The sequence below is a fragment of the Cricetulus griseus genome, chromosome 6, assembly GCF_003668045.3.
Source record: "Cricetulus griseus strain 17A/GY chromosome 6, alternate assembly CriGri-PICRH-1.0, whole genome shotgun sequence".
NCBI classification, from domain to species: domain Eukaryota; kingdom Metazoa; phylum Chordata; class Mammalia; order Rodentia; family Cricetidae; genus Cricetulus; species Cricetulus griseus.
The window spans coordinates 65,029,841-65,047,427 of NC_048599.1; the positions used below are offsets into that span (position 1 = coordinate 65,029,841).

At 41.9% G+C, this 17,587-nt stretch overlaps 1 protein-coding gene across 5 annotated transcripts in view; it reads right to left on the reverse strand.

The window, feature by feature from the left end:
• Fmn1 (formin 1) overlaps positions 1-17,587 on the reverse strand; it is a 343,529-nt gene that overhangs the window by 251,611 nt on the left and 74,331 nt on the right. For 3 of the 5 annotated variants that reach the window (XM_027422271.2, XM_027422272.2, XM_035446231.1), the window contains one exon: positions 4,582-4,699. The exons of 1 other annotated variant lie outside the window; for it this stretch is intronic. In XM_027422271.2, coding sequence (XP_027278072.1) covers positions 4,582-4,699 — 118 coding nt within the window. Of the gene's footprint in view, positions 1-4,581; positions 4,700-6,124; positions 8,412-17,587 lie in introns of those variants that run through there. One more of the 5 variants, XM_027422273.2, reaches the window with a different exon arrangement.

Here is a 17,587-nt window from a genome sequence, read left to right on the forward strand (position 1 = left end):
GTGAAACATGTGCATACAATGCCCTCAGTGGCCAAAAGCAAATGTTAGATCCCCTAGACTTGGAGTTACATATTGTTAGGTACCATGTGGGTGATAGGATTCAAGCCCTGGTCCTCTGAAAGAGCAGTTAAATGCTTTTCCTGCTGAGTCATCTCTCCAGCACCATCAGTGTGTTTTAAAGGAGTTAGAATGACATTAAGAATCACTAACCAGAGACTCAGAGAAGGCACCTCCATATTCAGTGAGTTGAAGTGTGACCCAAACTGGGACAAATTCTAGACTTGGAAAGAAAGCCCACAAAAGCCACAAAGCTTATGAATTGTGAAGACCCTAAGCATTTTCATTCCCATCACACACTAATTAAAAAGGCAATGTAATCCCAAGAAAAATTCCCCCAAAAGACCCCTCTGTGAAAGTTTCAGGACAATAGGTATATCAGAAAGCCAAAATTATTTTTGAAGTATGCAGGAGAACTGTAAGTACTGAGCTGTAAGGTGTGCTGTGGCACCACAGAGCTGAAGATGCCAATGAAATATGCAAACATGGCCAAGGAAAGTCCAAATCAGGCATGAACTTGGTTCAGAGAGAAGACAGTTATTCTAAAACCCTGCTGTGAAATCAATTCACAATTCATGAAAAACATAATCTTAGATCTCTAACTCAGATTGTGCTCCAAATTAAATTCTGCTACGAAATAGAGGGAGAAAGAGGAGCAGAAAAATCACTTAAGGAACAGCAGGCAGTGTATGTGTGTAGAGCATGATTAACTTGCCTCTTGAGACTTGCTGTCACCTTTCTTTATGACCTGTCTGTTAAGTGGCTCCAGATAACCTAGCTTCTCTTTGAATTTGGTCAGTAGGAAAAAAGATAAAGAAACCCACTAATAACAACATAAGACCATCCACATCTTGTATCAATTGCAAAGGGTAGTACTGGGAGAAAGAATGGCAATTCCAAGAGGAATATGGAGTTTGTTGCAGACTGTCCCAGCCCAAGCCAACAAAAGTGGGGGTAAAATGTTCTGTTCACTCACAGTGACTGTGAGACACTCAGAACCCAAGACAGGATCACACTGACAATAACAACATAGGAAGGCACAGCACAAGACATGGTGGAGGAGGGCTGGGGGAACAAAGCACTTCGGGCACAGTGTGAACTAACACTGAGTCCCCAACTCAACCCCTCTGTAGAGGCCAACATCACCAAGGCTCCAAGGTGTCAGAGGCTGGAAGTAACAATTCTCTTAATATGGGCACTGGACAACCTGAGGCCAGTGCATGCTCCAGCAGAACCCAAAAGGTTTACTGCCAAGAGAAATGACTGCAGTGTCCCGAGCTGCAGAAGATGCTGACAGCTAAGCAATGGCAGAAGGTAGCATGTTGGCAGTACGAATGAGCAACCACTGTGAAGTACCATCATAAACTAAGAAACCTCTAGAAACCAAAACTTAACAGGTCCTTCTATACTAGCTCCTTTCCTTTTTATCCTGAACAAAATTCAATTTATAGGATTAAGTGATTTCTTAAGCCTCCTAAAAGAATACTGATTAGGAAAATAAAGTGGCTGAGGACACCCCAGGGTGGAGAACGGGGAACCCATGATGGAAAAGCTAGGCATTACATGGACTGACCACCTATCACAACAGTACAGAATTCCAACAGTACATGTGAAAGAGAAATACTAAAGGCTTACTCTCTTGTTTCTTTACATTAGTGAGTAACAAATTCTGGCAAGAAGAAAGAAAGCTAAAGATGAAAAAGTTCAAGACTCAAATTACCTTGAATTGCCTTTAATCAGACCTCTGTCTCCAAGCTCCTTAGAGATGGCTATTTTAGTCTGTTTTGCCAGGAGCAGGGAGGCCAACAGGGAGTCCACAAAATATGTTCAATTACTCACCAAATTCTGCTGAGATTTCAGTTTATTCAACAACAGAGCTTAAGATAAGCATGGCATGTGTGTGTGTGTGTGTGTGTGTGTGTGTGTGTGTGTGTGTGTGTGTGTGTGTGTATTAACTTTCTCAAAATTACCAATAAGGTATAAAATGTGTGGGTTATCTTGTTTTTCTATGGAAACCACATCTTCTAAAATACATAAGTACTAGAAGGTTCCCAGGTAGCCAAGTGACAGATAAGGAAACAGAGTAGTGCCAAAGTACTACCTCAGAAGGGCAGAAGGGGCTTGGGGCTTCCTGGGAGTGCATAGCCAGCCTGCTGTCATGTTACTCCACCTAAAGAACTATCACTATCACCTCTTTCGTCTTCCCCCTTCTCCCCAGGTCACTGAGGGTCTTAATGGCTCTGACAACACTTGTCAGAAATACCAGGCACAACAGCCAAGGTTAACTGGGATGGATGCTCCAATGAGCCTCCAGAAGTGGAAGACAAAGAAATACCATAAAGCAAAGACTAAGGAGCAATTCAAAATTGGACTAGACTGGATTCAAGAAGCACTTACGACATTTACCTCCTTCTCTACTCAGCAAATGCCCATCATGGCAAGGAAAGTTGCCATGATAGTCTGATTAGATAAGACTAAAATCTCTAACTTAGGAATTCAGACTCATTGTATTCTTTGTTTTGTTTTGTTAAGGCAAATTTCAGGTCATTCAATCACCCACACTGGACCAGGATAAACAAGTAACTTGGTGGGTGGGTCAACACCATGATCCTAGACAGCACTACAATTCCAGTGTACGCCGGAAAACTGAAATGGCTGTACATATTTTCACTAAGATAAAGTATTTTTCATCCCATAAGAAAAGTAGTTCAGAAAAATAATATGCTATGAAGTAGTTACTGTCCCACAAGTTTGTGATTGGGTATGTGGAGGCTATTGACTACCTCCAGACTCCCTTGCCAAAGTGTGGATTCTCAACTACTAATACTTGATATCACAAAAAAGAGTAAAGCTTACTGAACCAATTAAACTTCGAGTCACTTACATAAAGAAACATTTTTCTATAATTATGTAGACTGAACTTGATATGCATGCTTACCAACAGCCAAAAAAAAAAAAAAAGTCATATATAAAAGAGGAAAAAGGAAGGACTTTTGTTCACCTCCTGAAGATTCGCTGCAATGAACTGCTAACATGTGGGTAAAATGGGAACAGACACAAATGTGAGGCACATGGAGGAAGTCATGTGATGTAGCAATAGAGTCCCCTGTCCCACAGGAAGGTGGGAAATGGAAAATGCAAAGTCCTTGGGCTCGCAGAACAGACGAAAGATTGTAAATGATTCTTTTCTACAGGAGAACGTTCCCCCTGATTATTGATCAGAGCTGGATTAGAAAACAGGGGCTGGAATAGAAGACAGTGGCATTTCTGCAACAGCATGTCCAGGTGCTTCCCAGACTTCAGCTTTCTTCTCTCTTCCTACCACATGACTCTAGTAAAGAGACAACTCAGCAAAGACCAGAGATGGTTTCCCAGAAAGCCTCTTCTACCACCTGCCAATTTCTAGGTAATCCTCTAATTTAAATAAAATAAAAGCAATGTCACCATAGTTTGGAGTGACAGTCCCTAGGTATGACAGATGAGTCTTCAAATATCAGAAAGTAAAGAGGTTTGTAGTGAGATATCCACCCCGTCTGCACCTGTAGTGTAGCAATGACCACGCCTGTTTCATGGTCACAGGTGCATGACAGAGGGTAGGACTAGGTCTGGGGCCCCCAGCAATCTCTCTTGCTACCAGTCAGGTCACAAAGGGCAGCCTGGGTGACTCCTTGGAGCTGGAACTTGCGGCAGTCACCTGCTTCTTGTGTAAGTGCATTCTCCCCAAATAAACTTTGCTTAACTTGTATTGATTGAGTCTAGTGACTCTTGATTCCCATGCAATAGAGGTTTCCATAAAAACCAACCTCCTTTCTCATCACACACACACACACACACACACACACACACACACACACACAATTAAAATATATCCATGTCTAGCTCTACATGACTTTTTTTTTTTTTTAATTTTCATGTGAACCTTTCACTTAAAGCAAAATATCTAGAGTCCTATTCCGTTTAAATAGATTCAAGTTGAGTTCCTGGGAAGTTTTCCAGAGAGTTAGATTGCTTTAAAATTGGACATGCATTAAATGAAGCTTTGTCTCACAAGAGTGAGCAAGTAACTGATATGGCGTCTGTATGTTCAGTCCACACAAGGTTTCTTTATCAGGGAAGCATTACTCAGAGACAGACAGAACATCAGATTACAGTCCTGGAGAATCATACTTGCCTTTTCTACTGATGTTGCCAGCTCACACAAATATTATATGTGCCTCAACCACCTGCTTCCAGAGGAATCTGTAATCTACCTGCTCCGTTTTGCTTCCCAAAGGCTCTCCTACTTGACACGCGTGCCCCCTCTCATTCATTCCACTGCAGTCACCTTTCATCCCTGAGAGGTTCGCTTGCAGTCAATGTGCAAAGTGCTGTGTACTGCAATGCCAGGAGCAAAAACAGAAGAAGCCTTCTGCATTATAATGTATAATGAAACCAAACCCCTGATTCGGGGAGTTCTCTGGGCTTGCACTAAAAGCTATTGCAGGAAGAGGTTCATTCCTGGGTGCCAGGTTCCTTTCACATTACCTGCTTCAGTGTACTTCAGTCCCACTTTTTCTTCTGTGTCTTTTGTCTTTGGGGGTGGCCAGACAGCTTGGAGTCTGCCGGGAGTCCTGTCATCCTGCTCTGTGGGGCTCTGGTCAGGCTGTGCAAAAAAAGGTAAAGGATAATTTAAGTGAAATGCGGCCAGAGCCAATTGAATCTTGGAAACACACATCCTAACACCAATCCTAATATTGATTTAATGGCCAGTTGCAGGTTCTCTCAGTACGTGTAATTGAGCCATCTTAGTACGGTAGGAACCTCTTTACAGAAGGGTAAAGAGTCAGTCAGGATACAAACAAAACAAAACAAAAAACAAACAAAAACCCTCAAGGCTACCTACCATGCAACCCTTTATGTATTATGTTGGTTATTCAGCTTTTTAAAGGGTGCAAGTAATTTTTGAACTGCAGAAACAAAACAAATGCATTAATATCTGGCACATTTGTAGAAATATTTACAAATGGACTCCAAACAACGCCGAACTATTTACAATAAAGAACTAAGTTTGCATTTTTCTGGAACATTAACAATAATTGAAGACACAGTTCTCTAAGCATTCCACACTAATTTTAATTCTTCCTATTACAAATGACATCAACTCCATGTTCAAGTTTTTTCTTTTGTTTTGTTTTGTTTTAAGTAGGAGTTGAATTTTCAACTATAATGCTATGTTGTGTTTAGATTTAACTACAACCTATGATAATTTTTCTAGAGACTTTAATTTTTCATAGCTTAATTAAATATACAAGCAGACATGATGATCCTATATCGACTTGATGTTTAACAAGAAATTCTATCCATTGTTCCCATGAACTCTGAATGCCAAACACTCTCTGGTCATTATAAATTAACTTTCTTTGAACAATTACATCTTTTATTAGCTAGACTCTCTTGTGCTCTGATTTCATTTCTTCTTTCCATAAGGGTTAGAGATAGGTTTCTTTTTTAGTATATGGGGAGACAGGCTCAGAGATTATTGAGGTCACCTCACCATAAATGACAGAGTTGGGATTAAAAAAAAAAAAAGTTCTCGTTCTAAATTCAGTAGTCAGCCAGGAAACTTAGACAACACAGAACATTTCAGTTATATATCATAAACACACATTTTGTTAAATGGCACACTTTCAGAGGAGAGCCTGTGTTCACAGCAGTATAACTGAATGGTGAGGAAATCCCTATAAATCTGGGCTATCCTTGCACTCACATGTCCTATCACTTCCCCATGTTGCTAATGATTAGAAGCATTGTTGTTTAAACTCAGGGTGCACATTTTTCCTTCTTTCCCACACATCCTCACACAGAAAACGATTACATTAGAGAAAAACAGAAAAAGAAATGCATTTCTGTCCAACTCCATACTCTTTTGCAAGACGAATTTAATATCATTATTACTATTTTTTAACCAAAGGACGTAAAATACTAATAATGACAGGCCACTAGTATTCATTTTTAACAGGGAAACCTGAAAAGAAAAAAATCACAGCATTATATTTTATGTCAAAATGTAGAACCCAATTCTACATACGCTTTTGGGATCAGAGGGGCTGTCTGCTGGCCTTGACTTGGACCTTTCGAACACAGCGCGCAGTGATTCCTTCTCATGCCTCATCTTTCGCTTGAGGGCTTCCAGCTCAGAGGTGTCAGCTGTGGTCCCCTTTTTAGGGGGACGGATGAATAAGGCCTTAAAGGCCTCCAGGGCAGTCTCTGGTGGCTTTGACTTCACCTGGCCACCCTGAACTTGGGCATCTCCAGAACTCTTCTGGCTCTCCTGGTCAGTACTATAGCCCATCTCGTCTGCCCCACGGAACTCGGGGTGGGCTTCCTTCAGTTCGGTTCTTGGCATGTCAATGTTGAGTAGCTGAGATAGCTGCTCCAGGAGAGTGGGAGTGGCCTTCGGATCAGTTGCTCTACCCTGGCTCTTCACTGTCTGCGGGCCTCCCTGCGCCAGAGACTTATGAACGGGCTGGGTCAACTTGAGCAAAGCCAAGTCCCCGTCCTTGGGTTTGATTTCAGTAATGGTCTCCCCGGCCTCTGCTGTAGCCCCCTTCTTCAGCACACGGAGCCCACTAAAGAAAGCTGGAAGCTGGAACGACTTCTCTCCAGGAGCTTCTCTCTCTCTTTTAGAAACAGTACTCTCAGTGGCACCAACAGTCTGGTCTGTTGCTCCGGGTGGGATTTGGGACCTTTCTTCTTCAGCATGGCCCTGCCCGTGGCCGTGCTCTGCCGGATGGCTACCATCACCACCAGGGTCCAGTTTGCTACTTGTCTCAGGTAAAGTTCTCTGAGAATCACCACAGAGTTCTGCATCATCAGTTTCCCCAGTGTCTTTATTTTCTTCCGAATCTCCCGGTCTTTCTTTGGGCTGTTGATATGGTTCAGATAAAACAACAGTGGTGGACTCCCGGGTATCAAGGACACTTCCTTCTTCTGCCTCTTGTGCTCCGTCTTCAGAGTCAGAATCACTGGTGGTGTGAATCAGGGTTCCATGGACCCAGATGACATCCTCACTATCCACACTCACAGTGGCAGGTGAAAGCAGCTCTTGACCAGGGGAAGAAGTGTCCGATGTGTCTTTCCCCTGACTTCCCTCCGATCCTGTCCCTGCCCTTGCTGACTTCCCATCATTTTCAACATCAGGTGGCACTGGAGCCTCTGACTGTGGCTGATCTGATCCTTCCCCGGGATCAGCTCTCTCAGGAGCAGGATTCACCTCTAAACTACGAAATGCCTTCAGCACAGCATCTTTCTCTTCAGGATCCAACGACTCCAATTTACTTGTAAATCCAAACAGGGATTTCATAGAGAATTTACTCAGGATCGACTGAGCCATCTCAAGTCCGGCTTCGGATTTGTCTGGTTCCAGCACATCCCTGCTGTTGAGAGAGTTACCAACCTCCTCCATGTCCCCGCGGTGCCCTTGACAGAAGTTCTGCCTTGTGTTACCTGCCCTGCTCGGCTCAGTTTATCCGCTCCATCTGCTCTTGACTTACAGGACAGGGAGCTACAGGACCGGGGAGAGAGCCAGGCTTTCAGCAGCTCAGAAAACACACTTGGTCTCTTTGAGGTCACAGAGCCCTCCCTTCCGGTTTGTTCGATGCCGGCGTGCCCAAGGCAACTTGTTAAGTCTGGGCAACTCTATGCCCCAAAGCAGCGGAGGCCGCACACCTTACTACACATGGGCAGGCAGGTTGCTCTTCTGGACTTCCGTATTTACTCCCAGGACAAAAGGCTTTTTGTCGCAGCCAAAGTCAGCCTGTCCGGTAATCCAAGCCCTGGACTTCAGGAGGAGCTCCGCCCTGTGCCTACGATTCTCCTGGTAGCATTCAACTTCCTCATTGGTGAGCAAGTTGAGGTTCCTAAAAGTGCTGAACCGGCAAGCTGGTCCTGACAGCTTTTGAACCACCCCCTGGTGCAGCCCAAGAGATTCCAAAGTGAATCAGCAGAAAATGACCCAAGGACTTCTGAAGTGAGCCCTTTTTTCCATCCAGATCTTAATCAGAGGCCTGGGCCAGCCAGGCCCCAAACCCAGCATTTCGCCCACATCAACAGCCTCCTGCAAACCCCTAATCAAAGACAGGAAGTAAAGAAAAAGATCTCTCAAAGTGGCCAGAACTCTCAGAGCAGTTAATTTACTACCCTTGGAATGCCTTTTGTTTTTAAATGCTTTCCTTCAGCTAGCCGGCAGGTTTCATCTGGAATGCAGATTTTCTCTGACTGCTGGGAAGGAAAACCAACTAGACTGGTTTCAGATTACTGCTGTTTTAGCTCTGCCCTGCCTGGGTGTTCTGCAAACAGGTACTTAGCAAGCACACCCACCACGCCCCAGAGTCCACCTACTGTAGGGCAACAGAATAAACAGCCCCGGCCGTGTACCAATGATTACTGTCTGAGTTATATGGGCCAACCTCAGGTCTCTTTCTGTTCAGGAGCAGTGACTCCCTAAGTGAGTTACAAATCCTGGTGGCAGAAGGGACTCCTTTCTGCTTTGGTGTTGCAACCAAATAAATAGACCTGGCATGTCACGATTTTGGCACACAACGTGCTTTCTTGACTAAACTCATTCACCCAAGGTTCCAAGGATCTATATTTCCCTAAATGTCTAAAATACCTATCAATTTGGTCTCCACTGCTCATGTTTGTGCAAAAAAAGCAAAACCAAAGAAACCCAGCACAGACTGGATAAAACACCATTCTGATTGCATGTGGCAGACCTAGAAATCTTAGGAGATAGGGTAAGGGAATCATAGCTGGCTAGTGACCACTTGGGACAACGTCCTGTCAAACCCAAAGGACTGAGGAATTTTGATAGCAATAATGCATTTTTAACAATGTATGACTGCAAAAAAAAAAAAAAAAAAAAAAAGGAAAACACAAAGAGGCTGTGTATTCCACCAAACCTTATAGGAAAGAACAAACCCTAATTGGTTCCTGAGGCTAAATGCATCCATTTTGGATGATGCCAACTCTGACATTTTGGGATTAGTAACTGACCTAAATTGAAAAGGTGTGGTGCTAGGAATGTAGCTCAATCAGCAGAATGTGTGCCTAGCCTGTGCAAGGCTTTGGGCTCAATCTCCAGCAGAACAAAACAACAAAATTAAATAAAACAAAGTAAACATCAGGGTAGGGTAAAAGGGAAAAAAAGAGGGAGGAGGAGGAGGGAGTGAGGAAGAGAGAGAGAGACAGAGAGAGAGAGAGAGAGAGAGAGAGAGAGAGAGAGAGAGAGAGATCTGATGGTGCCATTCTGAATAAGCTTCTGCTGTAGAGGAAATACCCATTGATAAAAATCTGACTTCTTTGAGATTGTGGAAAGAAGGTACCATCACACCAGTTTCATAAGCTACACACACAGAACACAGGACAAGGGGAGGAGACTCTAGTTTTGCTTACTTGATGTATTCCTTCTTTCTGAGAATGTTTCATTTGCTCAGATATAATTTAGGACTGATTTCCAGAGTAAGATTTCAGGCACCTCTACAGAGGCAAAAACACAAGCTGGAAGGGGTGGCTAGTCCCTCTACACCATAGTACTGAGCAGACATACAGGGTTTCAGCACCTCATTATCCACAGGTGCCAGGACAGTTTCATAGAAACTGGATCCAGAGATTACTGGATTGACACCCCTCCGATCTAGGTAGTAAGGCTTTATTAGACTTATTTTAGATTAAGAAATCAAAGTGAAGAGTGGTAACTGAGTAGAGTTTCACAGGGTGTGAATGAAGACACAAATATCTAGAATTGAGCATCGACTATATGCCCAAACATTGTAGTAAATGCTTTGCAAATATTAACTCATTATAGATAGCTGCTATAGCTTGGAATTTATTCTGTTTCTCCTCTAGGAAACAGACACAAAAAGATTAAGTAACCCATGTTTATAGGGACAATGAACAACAGAACCAGAATTTGACTCTCGGACACACTCTTAACCACTGGCTAGAACTCAGAAGTGGGCTTCCTGCCCTGGATCTGAGATACACTTTCTCCTTTGGGATGACACAGAGACAGACTTCACAAAAACTTATTGACAGAGAATGACTGTGTTTTTTTATGATGCTAGAACTTTAGAGCCAATTATTTACGTAGTTATTTATTTAAATGTTTAATAATTTTATAATTTAAATAATTAAATCATTATCTAAAATTAATTTAAATTATTTAGGAAAATTATTACAGAAAAGTCAGAAATGAAGGAAAACTTAAAGAAACTTCCAACAGAGAAGTTTCTAAAAGAGGAAAATGCCATTGAATTTTCTGTGTCTAGAAGATTTGTAAGGTCATGGCAGAAACTGGATAGAGGATGAAGTAATCTCTACTAGATTAATTTCCTAGGTTTTCAAGGGCTAAGCCAATGGTGGGTCTAAACTCATTAAGCCTGTACCCATGGATCAATAGTTAATTTTCTGTGTTTTCAAGGCCTAAGCCAATAGTCTTCTTTTTTGTCTAGCCTGGTTATCTCCTACCCAACTATTAGACCTCTTCTTTAGCTTCTTCATCTTTGCCATGTTAACCTTTAATCTTCCTTTTAGTTTCAACCTCTGTTTTCACTATTACTTAATATGAGCAACTTGCACTGTTTGTGCTGGGTCCCTTGCCATTACAATGGACAGAGAGCTATCTATCTCCTGTATCACTATGAATGAAAATAAAGTAATGGGTGAGGATGGGCTGTATTGAATCCAGGGAGTATCTCTTAGTTCATCAAATGAAACCTGATGTTAGAGGAAGTATGTATGACATCTAAAATTATGAAGTTTCATCTAAAAGGATCATAGGATTGTGGAAGGATACGTGTATATCTGAGGCTGAATTGAACCTTGGAAAATTACAAGTCAAACATCTTGACCTCATTTTAAAGATGAAGACATCTGACGTCAAGAGGAGTCAAACAACTATTACCAGCTATGCACAAACAGTATATCTAGAAGGGAAACAAGATTCCCCACCTCCTGCCTACCCTGCAGCACACTGCCCATTGCTAGGCCAGATCTTACCCTTCACTTCCCACATCTTCTAACACCTTCTTTCTATTTAATTCAAAGTAATGTGAACTAAACTTGAGAGCTCACACTAATGTAAATTAAGCCTGAGACTTCTTAGGCTTCTCCTAGGCTTGTAGCATCTGTGCCCCCACCCCAAATAACTTACACCAGTTCCAATAATAGCTATCAACTATTTCTGTTAATCAGTTGAACAAAAAACAGGTCATATATCCAGGCTGTGGTGGTGCACATGCCTTTAATCGTATCTCTGAGTTCGAGGTTAGCCTGGCTTACAGAGTAAGTTCCAGGACAGACAGGGCAACACAGAGAATCCCCATCTTGAAAAAACAACAAACAGCAAAAGCAAAACCAGGCCACACGTGCACAGTGTAAGGACAAGTCCCTGTTATTAAGGCCATTTCCTGCTGTGCAGTGTAAAATATTTCTAAGACTGGTTCCACCATGGAAATGGTGAAATATGGACAACAACATGAAAGAATCTGAAAGGAGACCAGTGAAATTGGCTGTACTGTGAAACTGGAAGAGAACAGAGTGTGCATGATCTTTCCCTGAACAAGGACTGTATGCAGTTAGGAGCAGAGTTATGGTTCCTAAGGATCCATCCGAGCTCAGCACCCATTTCTGCTTCTGGGCGAGTGACATGTATCACCTGGAGAATGACAGTACTATGATGGGGGATGTCCTTCTGTGAATATATGTTTCTCTTATTGGTTTATGGATAAAGCTGTTTCAGCCAATGGACAGGCAGGGTTAGCCAGACAGGAAATCTAAACAGGGTTAGAAAAAGGTAGTAGGTGGAGTCAGGGAGATGCCATGTAGCTGCCGAGGAAGCAAGAGACCTGGACATCACTGGTAAGCCAAGACCATGTGGAGATACACAGATTAATAGAAATGGGTTAATAATTAAGAGAGAGCTGGCCAATAAGAATCCTGAGCCATAGGATAAACAGTTTATGTAACAATTAACATAAGCCTCTCTGTATTTATTTGGGATGAAACAGCTGTGGGACCAGGCAGGACAGAAACTTCTGACTACTGTACTATCTCATGGTGACTGAGGGGATTACACAAGCAAATATATGTGTTTGATATTTCCCTCCATGGCTGGTCAAAGCACTTCATGAATACTTCAGGCTTTCACAGGAAAGCAACAACCTTCTTAGTGATGTCAACCCAAATCTAACAGACTTGCTTTTGCTTTGTTTCTGTCAATAGGAAACAAATATTTACTGTGAATAGTGAACTGACAGTCCAAGCAGGGAGTTGCTCCCTCCCAAGTCCCCATTATCAACGCATTTGGAAAGAGAGACTAACAGTCTCCTAAATCACTGTTTCATTTATATTCCTCTGGACTCCGAAGCCAATTCTTTCAGGGGATTCCTTTGAGTGTTTCAGGGCCAGGACTTTCAGGGTTGGATTTTCCATCTCTTTCACCTTAGGAGAGTGATTAGCTTCAGATTTTCTCAGGTGACTCTACAGAAAGTCACTAAGTTTACTATTCTTTATTAATTTCCTGGTCCAAGCTGATTTCCAAACCAACTCAACCATTTTAGGGGGGGGGGGGCAATCTGTAGATTTGGAGCATCTTTCCATTTCTCCTCACAGGTCTGCTGAAGCACAGATATAGCAACCCTCAAGGACAGACACACATCTGTCATTCCCCATCCTCACCATAAGAGTTCTGATACTGCCCCACCACCCTTTTTTTTTTTGTCTTTATGACAATTCATTAGATTTCAGAGGAGCTGCTTCATTTACACCGTGAAAAGTAAGATCAAGCTGGCCATTACGAGGCTGGTGCGGTTCTTACTGTCAATGATGTCTAAGACTGGATTCTTCGAGCCAGTGTCAAAGATCATCTGGGAAGGTGACTCACTATTAATGACAAATTTGTTTCTGAAGGATCTTGGGATTTTCCAAAGCCAGGAGAAAGTCTGTTGTGCCACAGGGACAATTATGACACAAGGCATGGAGTGTGTGGAGAAACCATTCCAAAGTTGCTTCTGGCAAAAATTACTAAGAGGGTCTGTAATTTAATAAACTTCTTTTGCCTAATGTGGCGTGTTTCTCCTCCTTCCCAAACAGCATCACCAGACAGCTCTCTGTTGCTGTAGCTGGGCATCTGTTTCTTTGCTTCCTTAATTCTCATATTAATTATTTAGTTAGCATATATAATTATGGATCTCATTAGGACATTTTTATACATGTGCATCACTGTTCACTGTACTTTGTTCATATTTGTCTCTTTCAAATCACCATCTTCTTTCACACTCCAAAAGAGTTACCTATCCCATGCTTCTGCTTTATATAACATTGATAAAGAGAAACATTTAACATTTTTAAAAGGTCTAGATTCTGCATATGAAAGATAACTTGCAATTTTTGTCTTGCTATTTCTTTTCATCATTATCTAGTTATCTTGAAAATCAGTTCAATTCTAAAACTCTAACTCCCCCAAAATCTTTTATAAGTTTCTAAAATTTAAGTAGTAAATAGAAAAGGCTAGGGAAGATGGAGACATATCTAAAACAAAATGCAGATGGGTATGCTAGTGTCCTGGCATGTATCTATAGTACCAGCACTTTAGAGGGGGAGGCAATAGAAAGAAAGTTTGAGACCAGTCTGGGCTACACAGTGAGTTCAAAGCCAGACTGAGCTGCATACTGAGCCCCAGTCTCAAATTTGCTCAGTTGTAGAATACTTGTTTAACTTGTCAAGGTTCTAGATTAAATCCTCAGCATCTCAAAGAGGGGATGGTAAGAAGAGAGGGAGGCAAAGAGGAAAAGACAGATAGATGAGAGAAGCATGCATAAAAGAGAAGACACCAGAGTTTAGTTATTAGAAGATCTAGGATGCTAAGTGGTGTACTTTCCTTTCTATTGCTGTGATAAGATACCATGACCAGTCGCATCTTGGGGAGAAAGAGGTTTATATTTTGGCTTTCACACCCCAACAACAGTCTATCGCTGAGGAAGTCAGGGCACAAACTCTGGTTGGAGGTGGGCATGCTAGCTGTGGTAAACCTCACCAGCCTTGCAGTGACCTTGTAAAGTCTTCTTGGAGACAACCAGAATTGCTGAATGTCACCAATGCCCAAAGTAAGTTGCGTGCATGATGGGTTCTTTATGTAATTTTTCTTATGCTGAAATTTGACCCGCAGAGCTATGAGAAAGGTATCTTTAATATCTTTTTTTTTTCCAGATTGGCTCTGTTCAATGCACGTGTGTGCAATAAAGGAAACATTCTATCTCTTGCCCTCTGAAACAGTCAACAGTAGCCCCACTCAGGTGATCTCTAAGCATCTAAAAAATGACCAGTGACCAGGGAATGAAGTTTTGAATAGAACTTCATCATAGTTGATTTAAATAGCCCCATGTGCCAAACAGTCATTCTAGTGAGCACTATTATAGATGTTATAGGGTGTTTCAAAGAAATTAGGTCAAATCTAAGATTAGATACCCAAGGAATGGCAAAGCCGGGTTTTGCACTGGATCCATCTCATTATGTTTCCTATTTTATAGCAGTGGGTTTTTTCTTTGTTTTCTTTGTTTGTTTGTTTGCTTTGGTGTAGCAGTTCTCTTTTCCAATGAAACACTGAAAGGCAAGCAGAAGAGATCAGCTTTAAAAAAAAACAAAACCTTTGTTTTAATACCTTTAGTTTGGTAACTTGATGCTGTTCTGCATTTCCTTACTGTGTTAGCTACTGTTTAGTTCACCTGACACAGCTGGAGTCATCTGAGAAGAGGAACCTTGTGGTAGTTTGAGTAAGAATGGCTCCAACAGACTCATAAATTTGAATGCTTGGTCACCATGGAGTGGTACTGTTTGATGGGATTAGGAGGTGTGGCCTTGTTGGAGGAAGTTTGTCACTGGGGATGGGCTTTTGAGATTCAGAAGCCCAACCAGGCCCAGTGGCTTTCTCTCTTCCTGCTGCCTGTGGATCCTGATATAGAATTCTCAGCTCCTTCTCTAGGACCATGCCAGTCTGCATGCCACTATGCTTCTGGCCATGCTGACAATGGACTAAACCTCTCAAACTGTAAGCAAGCCCCAATTAAGTGTTTTCCTTAATAAGAGTTGCCAGGGTTATGATGTTTCATCATAGCAATAGTAACCCTAACTAAGACAAACCTCAACTGAAAAAAAAATGCCTCCATCAGATGCCCTGTAGAAAATCCTGTGGGGTATTTTCTTGATTAATGATTGATATGGGAGGACCCAGCCCACTGTGGTAACAGGTAGTAACAAGAAAGTAGTTGGAAGAAGCAAATAAGAAGCATCCCTTCATGGCCTCAACTTAAGTTCCTACCTCCAGGTTCCTTGAGTTTCTACCCTGGCTTCCCTGAGTGATACATGTGATTAGAGTCTGAAAGCCAAAATATAACCCCTTTCTCCCCAAAATGCTTGGTTTTTCGAGACAGGGTTTCTCTGTGGCTTTAGAGGCTGTCCTGGAACTAGCTCTTGTAGACCAGGCTGGTCTCAAACTCACAGATCTGCCTGCCTCTGCCTCCCGAGTACTGGGATTAAAGGCGTACGCCACCAACGCCCGGCTCCCAAAATGCTTTTGGTCATGGTATTTTATCACAGAAATAGAAAGGAAATTAAGACACTTGGCATCCTAGATCTTCTAGTAACTAAACAATGAATTACAGCTGAATGGAAGAACTCTAGCAACCCAGACTAATACCAGGCTCTACTATGATTTATGGATCCTAAATTCCCAACAGTTATTAAATGTTACCACTGCCATTCTTATATACAATTGAGAGTCAGAATGGCCATAGGAAAAGGCTTAGGAAACTCACAGTTCCAGGGTGACACTAGACATCATGTTTAAATTAGAAAGCAGAACAGTGCTGGTTTAATGTCTAATATATAATGTTGAGCAAACTATTGTCTGGTAATATATTCCTTCCTGTTCCCAAGTTTTGTGATGATCTGAAATGCCCCTTCCAAAACTCATGAGTTGATGCCTTGGTTCCTTATGAATCAGTGCTCAGAGGGGACTTGGGTAGGTGACTGGATCAAGAGGGTTCTAATTTCATCAATGGATTAATCTATTCAAAAGTTCATAGCTTAATGGGCTGTTGTGCAGTGGTGGAAACTTAGAAGAGTTGAGGCCTAGTTGGAGGAAGTTGGTCACTGTGGGTATGCCTCAGGATATTTTATCACCACGTGTACTGCCTAGTTTTATGTCAACTTGACACAAGTTAGACTCATTAGAAAGGAGGGAACCTCAACTGAGAAAATGTCTCTATAAGATCGGACCGTAGGCAAATCTATAGGGCAATTTCTTAATTAGTGATTGATAGGAGAGAATCCAGACCATTATGGGTGGTGCCAACCCTGGGCTGGTGGTCCTGGATTCTATAAGAAGGGAGGCTGAGCAAGCCATGAGAAGCAAGCTTGTAAGCAGCACCTCTCCTTGGCCTCTGCATCAGGTCCTGCCTCCAGGTTCCTTCTCTGTTTGAATTTCTGCCCTCACTGCAGAGAATTGTGAATGAAATAAACTCCTTCCTCGTCCTCAAGTTGCCTTGGGTCATGATGTTTCATCATAGCAACGGGAACCCTGACTAAGACATCTCTACCTCCCTATGGCTACTAACTAACGTCAGGAATTGAACAACATGACTTGGCCAGGTATCCCCTGCCACAACAGTCTACCTTATCACACACCTGAAGTAACGGAGCCAGCTGATTACAGCCTGGCATCTCTGAAACCATAGCAGAACATAAGCTTGACTTATGTCAGCTATCTTGACGGAAAGCTGAGTGACACAGTATCTAAACCTCAGTCCTTCTTCCCCCAGCTAAGAAAGACCTCTGGTGCATTTGTTACTGATAAGATGCAAGCACAGTTTCTAAATAGGAGAATGTTTCAAGTGAAAGTCTCACTTGGAATGACAACATCAAACCTGTAAGATTCAAGCCACACTGCCTGAAGAAGGGACAAGAACCTAAAAGGGACAGAGGAAATCCAGAGCCAGAGGGTAGCAACTGCTAACCTGAATAACCTTAAGAAACTACTCTCATTTTAAAAAGTTATAACTAATGGAAAGAGGCATGTAAGTATGTTTTATTTTTATACATATCCATATAGGTAATATGTAAATATATTTAAATATATTTTAGTACATATTTCAGGAAAAGGGCTTCCTTTTCAGGTAGTGATACCTATCAAAAGCTGCAGAATACTTGTAGGAAATAGAAATTTACCATAAGGAATGATTCCTAAATGTTGAGGGGCACAAACAAATACAATTCCAAAACTGAAAACAAGTTCACCACTCAGTAATGAGAAAATGATTAAACTCAGGCATACCCTTGATATGACACAATCACTTAAAGCATACCTCTTAAGATTTTACAACAGCATGGGTAAGACATAAAGAAAGAAGGTTGTAAAATATAGCATTCTTGCTTTAAAAATAATCCGCATTGAAAACAAGTCATAAACAGTGAAAAATAAAAGAAAATGTATTAA